The sequence below is a fragment of the Sus scrofa genome, chromosome 13 (genome assembly GCF_054392235.1).
Source record: "Sus scrofa isolate SSC_HxYL_T2T_F1_AM1 chromosome 13, Sscrofa_HxYL_maternal_Yorkshire_Landrace_v2.0, whole genome shotgun sequence".
Taxonomy (NCBI): domain Eukaryota; kingdom Metazoa; phylum Chordata; class Mammalia; order Artiodactyla; family Suidae; genus Sus; species Sus scrofa.
This window is the reverse complement of record NC_139395.1, coordinates 47,589,547-47,603,395: the sequence shown is the minus strand read 5'-3', so window position 1 is coordinate 47,603,395 and position 13,849 is coordinate 47,589,547. Positions and strand designations below refer to the sequence as shown.

At 54.2% G+C, this 13,849-nt stretch overlaps 2 protein-coding genes across 7 annotated transcripts in view; one reads left to right on the top strand and one right to left on the bottom strand.

The window, feature by feature from the left end:
• The window catches only part of IFRD2 (interferon related developmental regulator 2), a 35,867-nt gene extending 30,548 nt beyond the window's left edge, over positions 1-5,319 (top strand). Inside the window, exons 2-13 of one of the 6 annotated variants that reach the window (XR_014823134.1) lie at positions 325-444; positions 532-616; positions 723-847; positions 933-1,090; positions 1,261-1,311; positions 1,397-1,575; positions 1,665-1,770; positions 2,088-2,225; positions 2,310-2,438; positions 2,518-2,613; positions 2,732-4,182; positions 4,323-5,319. Coding sequence is in view for 2 of the 6 variants with exons in the window: in XM_001925104.6 (XP_001925139.4) it covers positions 325-444; positions 532-616; positions 723-847; positions 933-1,090; positions 1,261-1,311; positions 1,397-1,575; positions 1,665-1,770; positions 2,088-2,225; positions 2,310-2,438; positions 2,518-2,613; positions 2,732-2,812 (1,268 nt within the window). In the remaining 4 variants the exon portion in view is untranslated. Of the gene's footprint in view, positions 1-324; positions 445-531; positions 617-722; positions 848-932; positions 1,091-1,260; positions 1,312-1,396; positions 1,576-1,664; positions 1,771-2,087; positions 2,226-2,309; positions 2,439-2,517; positions 2,614-2,731 lie in introns of all 6 variants that reach the window. The other 5 variants (XR_014823133.1, XR_014823136.1, XR_014823135.1 and 2 more) reach the window with 5 other exon arrangements.
• LSMEM2 (leucine rich single-pass membrane protein 2) lies at positions 2,886-6,730 on the bottom strand. Its single transcript, XM_001927825.5, has 4 exons — positions 6,643-6,730; positions 4,283-4,387; positions 4,014-4,199; positions 2,886-3,891 (listed from the first exon to the last, which is right to left on the bottom strand). The coding sequence occupies exons 1-4, from the start codon at positions 6,662-6,664 to the stop codon at positions 3,758-3,760; spliced, it is 447 nt and encodes a 148-aa protein (XP_001927860.3). The 5' UTR covers positions 6,665-6,730; the 3' UTR covers positions 2,886-3,757.
• Positions 6,731-13,849: the final 7,119 nt, after the last annotated feature.

Sequence of the window (13,849 nt, the reverse complement as noted above, 5' to 3'; positions counted from 1 at the left end):
GGTGAGGCCTACTGCAGCCCCTTCTGCCTCTGCCCAGCTCTAGGTCTCTCCCTTAAAGTAGGCTCTAGACAAGGAGGCTCTGCTCGCCAAGTCTGCCAAGTTATCCTAGGCTGGGCCCGGTGTTCAACTGTCTCCAGCAGATGGACTTCATTCTCTTTTTCTTGCTTCCAGCCTCAGACTCCCCAGCATCAGCTTCCTTGTCTCCCACTTCAGCCTTGAAAGAGGGGCAGCATAGTGTCCTGTGGGATCATGAGGCTGGGTGAGGTGACCCCAGCCATCACTTATCCATGAAGGCAGCCTAAGTTCCCCTCCCACCCTCCCCAGGTGCCCGGAGCAGTACCCAAGCTGACTCAGGTTCCAGCGAGGATGAGGCAGCCAGTGAGGCTCGCAGCACCACCAGTGAATGCCCCAGCCTCTTGAGCACCGCTGCAGAGGAAGGCCTTGGTAAGAGTGGGTGGGAGTTGGGCAGGGACTCAGGGGGATGCTCTGTGGGCTAGGGCAAGAAGCAGGGATGACCAGCTGGCCTTGCAGGGGGGGATGCCGTGGATGAGCAGGGTCAGCAGGAAGACCTTGAGGAGAAGTTGAAGGAGTATGTGGACTGCCTCACAGACAAGAGGTACCCCTGATTGCCAGCCAACCCCTTCCCCATCTCCCCACTCAGCCCATGCCAGATGTGACTGGGTAGGGTTAGCCCACAAAATGGCCTTTTTTTCATCCACCAGTGCCAAGACCCGGCAGGGTGCTCTTGAGAGCCTGCGCTTGGCCCTGGCAGCTCACCTACTTCCCGACTTCTTGCTGGAACGCTGCCTCACACTGGCTGATGCCTTGGAAAAGTGCCTCAAGAAAGGTTGGGCCTGGGAGCCAGTGGGGGGCCTGAACTGGCTGGGTGCCAACCCTTGCTTGCATGGACTGACTGGAAGGCATCCTTGCAGGGAAGGGCGAGGAACAGGCCCTGGCCGCTGCCGTGCTAGGTCTGCTGTGTGTGCAGCTGGGCCCTGGACCCAAGGGAGAGGAGTTATTCCACAGCCTGCAGCCCCTGCTGGTCTCTGTGCTCACTGATGGCACAGCTAGCCCTGCTGCCCGGCTCCACGTGAGTGTTCCATGCCCCGTGATCCCTTTCCTTCCTTCATCCCCTTCCATTCCTAAGCAGAGAGGTGGGCTCCACTTTCCTTCAGGCTCCCTTACTTTAGGGTGAGTCCCATAGTTGGGAACCCAGGGTCACCCTCTGACCAAGGCCTGGCTTTGCCCTCCTCCCCACAGTGCGCTTCTGCTCTTGGCTTGGGCTGCTACGTGGCTGCTGCCGATGTACAGGTAAGTGGTCTTTGGACACAAGCAGTAGAGCACCCAGGCCCTAGCTCTGCCCCGGAATGACTCACCTCCCTCCTTGTGCCCCTAGGACCTGGTCTCTTGCCTCACCTGTCTGGAAGGTGTTTTCAGCCGGTCCTGTGGTGTGGGTGGCGCCACAGCTCCTATGGTCCCTACCAGCCTGCATGGCCTGCTCTGTGCTGCCCTGCAGGCCTGGGCATTGCTACTTACCATCTGCCCCAGCACCCACATCAGTCACATCTTGGACAGGTAGGGGCGACTGCCCACTGGGAGTGGGAGGTGAAGGGTGAAGAGGCGCCCAACCCACATACACATAGCTCAGCCTGCCCCTTCCCCAGGCAGCTGCCCCAGCTGCCCCAGCTCTTATCCAGTGAAAGCGTGAACCTGCGGATTGCTGCTGGAGAGACCATCGCACTGCTCTTTGAACTGGCCCGGGACCTTGAGGTGTGAGAGGTGGGGGGCGGAGGGAGGTGCTTGCTGATACCACCTGCCCATCTTAGGCTGGGTGCAGGGGATGCTACTGAAAACAAGGCTGCCTTAGGTCGTTATGGCAGGGGAGTAGCCCCAACACAGACTCAGATGCTGGGTGCTATGATAGGGCCAGTAAGCCTGATTCAGTAAGCCAGTAAGCGATTCAGGAGGGCTAGGCCGAGAAGAAAAAGACTTCCTCATTGAAAGGAAGGGTTTGGGCAACTCCCATGTGTTGAGAGGTAGCAGAGCTTAGGCTTGCGCTCACATGTCCTCCATCACACCCACTGCAGGAGGACTTCATTTATGAGGACATGGAGGCCCTCTGCGGTGCGCTGCGCACTCTGGCCACCGATAGCAACAAGTATCGTGCCAAGGCTGACCGCCGGCGCCAGCGCTCGACCTTCCGCTCTGTGCTGCACTTTGTTGAGGTACGCGTGAGACTGGATGCCTCCTTGCAAGAGTGTGCCCCAGGCACAGCCACCAAGCCCAGTCACAGCCCCTCTACCCTGCAGGGCGGCGAGTGTGAGGAAGAGACAGTCCGCTTTGGGCTCGAGGTGCTCTATGTGGACAGCTGGGCTCGGCGCCGGATCTACGCTGCCTTCAAGGATGTGCTGGGTTCTGGCATGCACCACCACCTCCAGGTGGGGAGGTGGACAGGGAGGAGGTAGCCTTTTTGGCAGCTTCAGACTAGCTTGAGCTCACTGCCTTCTTTGCCCCCAGAACAATGAGCTACTCCGTGACATCTTTGGCCTGGGCCCTGTGCTGGTACTGGATGCCACTGCCCTGAAGGCCTGCAAAATCTCACGTTTTGAGAAGGTTTGTCTTCCCTCCATTCCCACAAGCTGGAGGCCTGGAGCTCTGCAGGGGCTGGAATAGAAGCCCCGGCCGCCCCCTCCCCATCTCACTAGATCCTCATTCTTTGCCCCCATTCCAGCACCTGTACAACGCTGCTTCCTTCAAAGCCAGGACCAAGGCTCGCAGCCGTGTGCGGGACAAGCGGGCAGACATCCTGTGAGGCAGGACCAGCTGAAGTGGAGACTGTCCACGTCCTTGCCTATACTTTTAACAGAAGACAGTGCAATACCTGGTACTTGCCAGGAATTGTCACTTTATTTTTTTAATGACAAAACCAAAAACAGAGATGAGTATGGGTGGCTAGAGGCCAGGCCGTTTGGGACCCTGGCACTTTGCCCCTGCACTCAGCCCTGTGGCTTCTTCCTGCCCTGTCTCAGGCCAGGCCAGCTGTGAGCCTGTCACAGGGCTGTGGGGCAGGCAGAAGAGGGCTGTGCCTTCCTTTCTCAGGTCTTGCTCCCCTGGGCTGAACCACTTCCAGGGGGTGGGATCTGGACACATGCCACTACAACAGGTGGGGAAGTGAGACTACCTGGAATGGATTTATGTGCTGATTTTTAAAGGGTATTAGAGATAATTAAACAGTGCTCAGCCTTCTGTGGCCCTGGCTTCTGGCTGTTTGTGCCTGACCTCCCTCTCTCTCTCCACTAACCCAGGCTTGACCCAGCTGGGCCTCCTTATCTCCAGCTCCCCTTTGCCCTCCAAGATAGTCTCTCCCCAGTGGCCTTCCTCCCCCTGCTCAGAGCCCAGCCTGTTTTCTGAGAGCTGAGGCTGGACCCCCACCAGGGGGCCTGGCAGTTTGGGTGACTGGGGTGAGCAACTATTTCTAGACTCCTGAACCTCTAGCTGCAGGAGGCCAGAGGAGGAGCCAGGAGGCTGGTGTTGCTTCCCCTAACCTTGGGCCACCCAAAGCAGGGCTTGGCATTAGAATGCTTGGCTAGGTCTAGCCTGAGAAGCCAAGAAAGGCAGGGAGCCTTGGGGTCACCTCAGGGTCATACAAAACCCTCACCAAGGAAGTGTCAAGTCGCAGTGGGAGAGGAGAAACCTGTCAGCGACCACTTTATCTCCCCTACAAATACCCCCCCAGGCCCCAGGTCCAAGGGGCTTCTCAGCTAGGTGCTCGGGTTTCACTGAAATTGAGTCTCCGCAGCTGGCTGAGGCTGGCGAGCCGGAGCTTGAGTAGCACCTCTTCCTGCGCGCGCAGCGTGTGCACCAGTGCGCGGAGGGACTCACTCTGCAGCACTGCAAGACAGACGGCGAGAATAAGGGATTAGCCGACGACAGGCCACCCCACGACTTCCTACCCACCTAGCCCTTCCCTGGCTCAGCCTCTCCATTCCAGTGGCTTCCTGTGCCCTCCCTACCACTCAGGTAGACTGCCAGGACAGCGAGCGCCAGGCAGGTGAGCACCAGCAGCGCAAGCAGCAGCAGGAAGCCGCCGCGACTGTGCACAGGGCTGCAGCCGGTCTGGGCGCACAGTGATGGAGGCAGGATACCCAGAAGCTCGTCCCATGGCTGCGCCTCTTCCGCCAGGTAGGGGCACAGTGGACCTGCAGGGAGAATGGGGCATCAGGTGTGCCTGTTTTCCTCCTTCCTCCCAGTCCATCTGTCCCGCTCCCCCGCCCCCTCTCACCTCCGCTGTGTAGATCGCTGATGGACTCCACCCGGTACAGGCGCACCTCCTGCACGTGATTGGGGGCCACCGGTGCCCGGTTTCTTGTCGTTGGTGCTGCGGTGTCTGCAGGGGTAGTGCAGGGTGTTTCAGCCGGGGATTCACCCCCTCTCTTCTCCTAGATGGCCTCCAGGAGCAGCAGGAGCTCAGAAAAGGTAGGGAGGAGAGGGGGCATTTGGCTCCTAAGCACCTAACACCAACTGAAGAATGATCCCTGATTTGGAGCCAAAACAACCCCTTTCGCCCCCAGTAATAGCAGGTGCAGTTGACTGGGAGGACTAAACCCACAACCCATGAAATTCATTCCTGCCTTTTCTGCTGTCAGTTTTCCCTGTACACCCTATGCCTGGGTCTCTTCATTGTCCCCAGCAGCAGCAGCCCCATTCTAGGCAGCCTTGTGCCTTTCCCTCCCAGCCTCACTCTGCCCCCTTTAGATGTACTCAGCATGATTCTGCTCTGTTTCTGGGAACGCTACTGTTTTTCACTTAACATCGCACAGGAGACCGGCCTTTGTTATCAAACTGTTCCGCTTGCCTCTGAGGTCTCCCCTCAGGCATCCCTTCTAGGCTGCCTGGGCATTTCGGTTGTTTCCAATAAACCCTAGAAAAGGACATGCATGATAGTATAAAGATTTCCCCAATTTCCCCATAGTTATTAACGACAGATTCCCAGAAGTAGGATTACTGGATCCAAGACAGGGACTTTTTCTTTTAGGCTATTACCAAAGCGACCTCAGGAATGGCTGTCCACAGCCACCCAAAGAGTACAATATTGCCACCATTAGGCATCTCCACTGAAAAAAGTTTAATATACCTAAGTGCACACATATATTTGCTAAGTTGGGAAATGAGGAAAGGCTTTTCTTGACCAATTTGGTTGGTTTTCTTTGCTTGGGGAGCCTGACCAATATGTGTGTGGCTTCCTAGTTCACAGCCTCTGCCCATGTAGTCACTGCAATCTGTGTACTTTTTCTGTAATTTTAATTATTTTCAGACCCAGTGGAGTGTTTGTTTTGTGATTTCTAAACATTGTATTCTGGGGTTTTTTGTGTTTTTTTTTTTTTTCCCCCTCCTTTAAATCTTGGCCCCTTGAGATCTTCAGATGTCAAATGGAGGGACACTGCAGGGATACCTCCTGACACAGGCAAGGGTGACTGGACTCTGGGCCTATCACTTTCAGTACAGTACCTCAACCTTTGTGATTTGCTTCAAACGGGCCTCTGCCATGCTCAAAAGAAAGTGAAACAGGAGTTCCCATTGTGGCTCGGTAGTTAATGAACCTGAATAGGATCCATGAAGATGTGGATTTGATCCCTGGCTTCGCTCAGTGGGTTAAGGATCCAGCGTTGCCGTGAGCTGTGGTGTATGTCGCAGATGCAACTTGGCTCCCGAGTTGCTGTGGCTGTGATGTAGGCCGGCAGCTTCAGCCCCAATTTGACCCCTAGCCTGGGAACCTTCATATGCTGTGGATGTGGCCCCAAGAAGACAAAAGACCAAAAAAAAAAAAAAGTGAAACAAAAACAGGTACTGGCTGTCATTATGACTGGGTGATGGTAGTTTGAGGTTCATATTAAATTCCCTCTTTGCACTTGGCTGTGCTTTTCACACACTTTAAACTGAACTTGGATTCTGTTACCAGGAAAAACCCTAGTAAATGTTATTGTTAAGACGCCCCCACACCCGGGGCCAGGCCCCTCCCATCCAGTATAAAATGCTGAAAATGTGATGGGAGGAGTGATTAGATCAGGCTGGAGCCTTGGAGCAGCACTGTATCTGAAGCTTCCCAAGTCAATGCTCTTGTCCCTCCAACCCTCCATCCCTCTTGAATACAGTGGGGCAATGAGTGGTAGCCACCAAAGTCTTAACTAGAAGTCAGACAGGCCAGGCCAAGGGACCCCAACTTTTTAGCCCACATTTCAGGCTAGAATCCTATACACTCCCAGTCCCTGGGCCATGCACCCAAACGCTATCCAAAACCATTGCCCACCCCCAATCCCAGTGTCCTCCCCGAAGGAAGAACTGCACTGGCCAGACTGCCTGGCCCACTTAAGCACAGGCTCTGGTTTACTCTTCCCCCAAGTGGGGAAGCTCCTCTAAGCACCCCCTGCAGTCCCTTGCAGGAGGAATAGGCCTGAGCTGAAGAGGCTTTCCAGACTCAGTAAGCCGTTCCTTCATGCGCAGCGGGGGCAGGTCTCTCTTCTGGGATATAGTGATTAATGACGAGTCAAGAAAATGAGGTCAGTGGGACAGAGGCCAGGTTTCTCCATGGTCCACAGAGTCAGAGGATTGGGGCCTTACCCTCCCTTCAAGTTATTTTCCTACCTTCTTGGGTTCCTTCGGGCATGGTGGGTGGGTGGGCAGCCAGGAGCCGATGAGCGTGCCCAGTAGCAGGACAGGAGGGAGTAGAAGTGGCTCCTATGACCCCGGAGAAGGCCTGGCCACCTCCCAGCCTGCACTGAAAATAGAACTGAGCTCAGCCCACTGGGCTATATTTAGAGGGGGCAACACCATGGGAAGGGGCGGAGTGACCCACATAGACCAGCCTGGACTCTGCCTGGTGCTGGAGCCCAGGGGAGGATGTACCTCAACGAGGGCCTGGGGCCACGGTCTTTCCCAGGACACCCTGCTACTCACACGTGCAGGGACATGGAGCCTTCAGCCGAACAAACCTCCTCATACCTCCAGTGATGTCCCCCATGGTAACCAAGACATTGAATGGACTCCTGTGCACAAGAAAATACCTGGGCTAAAACCAGTGTGCCTTTTATCAGAAGGAGGCAAAGACACCCCTAAACCACACAGAGAGCCCAGTGGCCACCAATCCACACCACCACATGGCTCAAGCAGGGGTAACACTCGGAAGGTCACAAGCACACAGGCCAGGATGGGACAGTATATTTCTCGTCTGTCAGAAGCAATGAAAAGGTGGATGGCAAAGCCTAGATTCTGACAAGGTCCCAGAAGTGACGCAGAACCCAAAGAGGGAAACCCAGCAGTCTTCCTGAGCCGGGTGACAGGCATTCAGGAAGGGCACCAATTAAGACCCTGAGTCTGCACAAGGGACATCGCCCTTAGCCCTGCATTTGACCACCCAGTCTGCTCCCGCGCTCAGGAGAAAGTTACAAAAGCTTGAGGCTGGGCCCCAAACCCCGCTGTCAGCCTTGGTAGAGGAGGCCTTCAAGGTCCATCCTCAGCAGTGAGACTTAACAGAGGCCAGTGAAGAAAACACGGCTTTGGGCTGCTGTGATTGACCCACTGTGTCGTCGAGGGGACCCTAAAGGGCTGACAAACCCAGGCAGACAGCCTAGGAGCCACCTGGGGGGAAACCAGTGTGCCTTTTGTCAGAAGGAGGGGGGGGCCTGTTGCGAGCTCCCTCTTGTGGGCAACAAAGAAACAACCCTAAGCAGCCCGAGTTCCTGGTGAAATTGGGATGAGATACCATCACACAGAGGGACCTACAGACCATAGGACTCACTCCATCTGCCTTACTCCAGCAGAGCCTCGAGTCACCCTTGACACAGCAGGCAGCAAAACTCTGACTGTATTTTTTTTTTTTTTTTCAGGGGCCGCACCTGTGGCAAATAGCAGTTCCCAGGCCAGGGTCAAATCAGAGCCTCAGCTGCCAGTCTACGCCCCAGCCACAGCAACACGGGATCCAAGCTGACAGTGGGTCCTCAACTCACTGACCTAGACCAGGAATTGAATCCGCATCCTCATGGACACTAGTCAGGCTCTTTGCCTGCTGAGCCACTGTAGGAACTCCCCAAACTGACTTTTGGAATCAAGCTGGAGCTGACTACTCTGTTCTGAAGCGGCCAGCCAGCCCCCCCTCCAAGCCTGACCATACTGTAGTTGGAACTGATGGACATACAGCCAAAGAAAGGCAATTCACTTCACCCCTTGCCTGCCAGGTCAGGTCTGTTGTTATTACTGACTCCTTTGCCCTTTCTGCCTCCTAAAGAGATCTGCTAAAGGAATGAGGAGCTAGTATCTTCTTAGGACAGGGTGACGGCCAAGAAAATAAAGAATTCAAATAGCAAAGGCATCTCTTAGTAGCCTCAGAGGACCCGCCTGAAAATACTCCGCAGGAAATTCCCTCCCCCCAAAATGAGACAACAGGCACATCCTGTAATTGGGCCACCTACTTGCTGGGAAGGGCCCAACTTGTTCCTCCCCATTAAAAAGAAGAAGGCGGCCTGGGGGAACATACCCCCTTGGTCCTGGAAGAGACAATATCCTTTAAAGCCTGAAGCTTTAAAGATGGGGGATCCAAAACCCTGTTCACCAGATTCCCAAAACATGGACCCATGAGGCCCTGCCAAACCCCCTGGCAATAGCCCGGCAGGGAATATCGCCTTCTCTGAGATGACCTCCTAGCAGTCAAAGAGGCAGGCATCCTGATGCACCCCCAGCCCCCACCCCAAGGTGCCCAAGTGCCAGGGAGCACTCACAAGTTTCCTGTTCTGGACCTCAAAGATGCATTTTTCTGTGTTCCCCTACATCCATCCAGACTCTTAATTCCTGTCTGCCTTTAAATGGAGGGACCTGAACCCTGAACACTTCCCAGTATACTTCCACAGTGCTTCCCATGTGCTTTCTGGAATGGCCTCCTTCTTCTCGGAAAGGCACTGGCAAGGGGACAGAGGAAACTCAGCCTGAAAAAGGAAACACTGCTACCACAGAGTGATGACAAATGTTGACAGGTCATGAGACAAAACAAGATTGGCATCAAAATACTGTTAAGGTCCTCAATCGTCTGGCAAAAGGGGGATATATATAGTCTCCCAGCCAAGACTCAGATCTCAAGGCGATGAGTTCAGAGTTTAGGGTTTGTTTTACCCCCAGAGGCAGACCACCAGCCCTCACCAGAGTGAAAAACAGCCATTCATGCATTGCCATCTCCAGCCACAAGGCGGCAGCACCAAGGCTTTCTCCACAGGCCTGGGTCGTGTCCCAGGTGAATCGCCAAACCCCTAGCAAGGGCTCTACAGGGAGAAGAAGGGGAAACCCTCTAAGGGTTTAGAGATCACCTGCAGGCCTTTGAGACTCTCAAGACCTGAGTTAAACAGCACCAGTGCTAGGGCTTCCAAAGTTGCACAAGCTCTCAAACTTCCATGTTCATGTTAGGTCAGGGGTAGCACCAGGAGACCTGACCCAAAAGCCAGGACCAGATCTGGACCGGGGCCTTACTCTGCCAAACAACTGGTCCTCACCCTCACCGCCCTGGGATGGCTAAGCTACCTGGGGGCAAAGCAGCCACAGCCCTGGTGGTGAATGAGGCTTCCAAGCTCCTTAGGGACAACTAGATGCAGTCACCCCTCATCAGGTACACTCTGTGCTCACAGTCAAAGGACAGGCTCCCAGGCTCTCAAGGATGTCCCCCCAACGTTACCTTAAAGGTGTGCCAAACCCTAAACCTGGCAACACTGATTCCAGCTGTCCAGAGTAGAGACTTCCTGCCTCAGTGTAGAGAGAACATAGGATGAACCTACTCCAGCAGGTCTGACCTTCTAGATGAACCTCTTGACAGGCTGAGGTCGAACACTTGACTGACTGGGAACAGTTTTAGAGAGATGGGAACCCAGAAGACAGGGTGTCCTACATTAGTCTAGATGAAGTCCAGAAGCCAAGGCCCTGCCACCCCAGAAGGCCAAGCTAATTGCATCAGTAAGAGCTTTGCCATTAGGGGAAGATGAAAAAGTCAGTATTTTGACTGATTGTAAACATGGGTTCCATGTGCTACATGCTTCTGCTGCTATTTGAAAAGAAAGGGGAATGATCTTTTTTTTTTTTTTTTTTTTTTTTTTTTTCTTTTGTTGTCTCTGTCCTTGCCCAAGGCACATGGAAGTTCCTTGGCCAGGGATAGGACCTGAGCCACAGCACTGACAACACTGGATCCTGAACTCTCTTGGCCACTGGGGAACTCTTGAAAGTCCCTTTTTAGTGAAAGAATTCCTTGGTTTAGACTTCCAAAGTGACTTCACAGCGATCCTGGGCCTGCTTTCATAGCCAAAGTCACATAGGGGCTCACAATGAATGGCCCTAAGGATAGATGACAAGGAATACACTTCTTGGCACTGCCAGGAAGAGTAAAAAAATAAACAAGTGAACCATACTTAAAGGAGACCTTGGGAGTTCCCATTGTAGCGTAGCGGAAACAAATCTGACTAGGAACCATGAGGACGCAGGTTCAATCCCTGGCCTCTCTCAGTGGGTTAAGGATCCAGTGTTGCCATGAGCTGTGGTGTAGGTCGCAGATGAGGCTCGGATCTGGCGTTGCTGTGGCTGTGGTGTAGGCCAGCAGCTGTAGCTCCAATTGGACCCCTAGCCTGGGAACCTCCATATGCACAGGTGTGGCCCTAAGAAGCAAAAGAAAACCAAAAAAAGCAGACCTTCATAAAGCTCTGCCCAACGACTCATGGAGCTCAGACCAACCTGCTTCCTATTGTACTTGCAGGTTCCATGTAACCCCCAGGAGTAAGCTGAGACCAAGCCCACACAAAATGACGTAGATGGGGGAGGCCTTTTCTTACTCCTGACATTCTACCAGATGAAGGAGGGAGCCAGACCCTGCGATATATTATCAATCAAGGACACCTTCGGAAGGCAACCCAGGTTAATGCTAGCCAGGGAGTGCCAGTTCCCACTGAAAATACAGTAGAAGGGACAATTCCTTTACAAACTCACCCTGGGGAATGAGGTCTTCTGAAAACCTGACAAGGGGCGAGGGGAGATCCCTGGAAGACCAACTATTGCCCAAAAGAAGGGCCCCTATGGATTAATTTTAGCCACCTGCACTGCGGGCAAACTGCAGGGGACATCTAGTGGGTACATCTGCCCTGACTAAAACCCCGCAGCTCACCGCAGACACACAGTACGCCCTGAGCCAGTGGAAAAATCTCACAGACTTGCTTATTCCAAAGACAGGCAGGCAGCCACCCACAGATACAGAAAACTGATGTGATGGGTACAAGTGCTGGCTCTTCTGCTACAGTCCTCTGGCTTGCCTACCTTCTATGGGTTTGCTCAGCCACTTCTGCCAGCCAAGAAATGCCTTGTCTGTGCTGGGCTAAGGGGAAAACATGCCACCACGCCATTTCTGTCAACTCTGTCCACTTATTAGTCCCATGGATGGCGAGTGGCCTCCTGAACCTCTGGTTTTGGCGTCACCACCTTTGGTAAGTCTGCCTTCCTGGCCCCCAGGGCCTCAGGACCCTCATTCCAACAATGCCCTCCCCCTCCTGATCTCTCCTTACTTCTGCTCTGTCTCCTCCTCCTCTGTCCTCTCCTTCCGAGAGAGTGGACGTCGGCAGCTCCTCTTAGCTGAGCTCCTTGCAGCTCGCGAGACCGTGGTGCTCCTGGCCGCCCATGACTCACCTTGCTGGATGACAAACAGAGCAGAGAGAGGTTCCCTCCCACCGTGCACATCTTGGTCCAGGGCCCTCTCCCTAATGGGCGATTTCTGAGAGGGACAGGGGCTTGCTCACCCCTCATGGCCCAGCGTGGAATGGCTGCAAGTTCCATCTTCACAATGCTCTCCCTTTTCTTTTCCTGCCACCAAGAAAAGTCCAGTCAGGAAAGGGCTGATCAGCAGGTGCCTCTATAAGCCTGTGGGCTGGAGTCCCACCAACCAGTGTACCCACACGTGGGTACAGATCCCACCTGTGGGTCACAGTCCCACGGATGAGGTGGGAATTGTACATGTGGATAGAAGTTGCACCTGTGTGTTAGAATCCCACAGGGACATACAAATGGCAGGTTCCTGGGATGAGTCACCCCTGTGGTGGGTGGACAGAGGGCTCCCTCCTTCCCTGGTGCTCTATGAAAGCCCACAAACTGCTACCTAAATAGACACCTACAGGGAGCGTGTTGAAACAGCCACCTCTCTTTTGTTTTTCTTTATAGGGCCGCACCCGTGGCATATGAGGTTCCCAGGCTAGACATCCAACTGGAGCTGCAGCTGCCGGCCACGGCCACAGCCACAGCAATGCCAGATCCGAGCCGCATCTATGACCTACACCACAGCTCAAGATCCTTAACCCACTGAGCAAGGCCAGGGACTGAACCCATGTGCTCATGGATGTTAGTCAGATTCGTTAACCACCGAGCCACAACGGGAATTCCCACCTCTCTTTCACTTTTTGCTGCCCCTCCTCCCTTTACCTCTCCTGCGGTCCTCACACCTACACTCCTGTTCCTGTCATCCTGGAGACTCTTCCTCTTCCTTCCTCACTCTAGGGAGGGAATTATTCTGTGATCCCCTCTGTCCTTCCACAAGGCCTCGACTCCATCTGGCCCCCAGGATTGCAAAGCTTAGCCCCAAATGTCTAGGTAAATATGACAAACACCCAGGGATTGATCCCTTAAAGATTTCTCCTCATGGCTGCTTCCTTAGCAACGGGGGACCATTGCAATGAGACGGTTAAAAGGGAATGAGCTGGTTTTCTGGGACAACCCAGGCTGGCCCCAGTATGCCTTGGCTGACTAGGAGGCGTGGCCACACAACGAACCTCTTCACTGTCACACCATTTTGCAGTTGGACCTATTTTGTACATGGGCCCTCAAATGGGGAAAGTCCCATATGCACAGGTCTTTATAAAACCTTTGTATCCCAACCCTGGTCAGAGGGGTTCCTGTCATGTGTGTTTAGCCTCTATTTCTGTATTGCTCCCAAATGTCTGGAGCCAGACCTTCTCAGGGATCCCCTCTTTCAACCGCCCACTCACCATCAGCACATGGAGCCTCTTCCTCAGGGAACCCCCCCCCCCATTCTTCCTCTTCACCATCTTCTTCAGCCCTGGACCCCTGCTTCCCCTGTCCAATCAGAAACTTGAGCATGAATTGGAGCCCCTGGTGGGCGCTTTCCCCAAAGGGGCTCCAATCAGCTTCAAGGTCAGCCCTCGCGTTTGCCCCACAAGGCTCTTACCCGCTTCGGGAAGGAACTGATGGGAAGGGGGGGATTACTAGTTCGTGTGTCCTCTTCTCCATGGGGGCCCTAGAAATTTGTAGGGGGCGACTGGGTGGGTTCTCCGTGAACCCTGACAAGATCAGGGACACATGTTTTTAGGCTGGGACAACATTTTGCCTGACCTGGCAGGACATCAGTTATTCTGGCCCATGTTGCCCCCTGGATGAAAAGGTATGTGCCCTGAAAAAGGCCCCCCAAACTCAGAGAGCCCAGTGGCCACCAATCCACACCACCACATGGCTCAAGCAGGGGTAACACTCGGAAGGTCACAAGCACACAGGCCAGGATGGGACAGTATATTTCTCGTCTGTCAGAAGCAATGAAAAGGTGGATGGCAAAGCCTAGGTTCTGACAAGGTCCCAGAAGTGACGCAGAACCCAAAGAGGGAAACCCAGCAGTCTTCCTGAGCCGGGTGACAGGCATTCAGGAAGGGCACCAATTAAGACCCTGAGTCTGCACAAGGGACATCGCCCTTAGCCCTGCATTTGACCACCCAGTCTGCTCCCGCGCTCAGGAGAAAGTTACAAAAGCTTGAGGCTGGGCCCCAAACCCCGCTGTCAG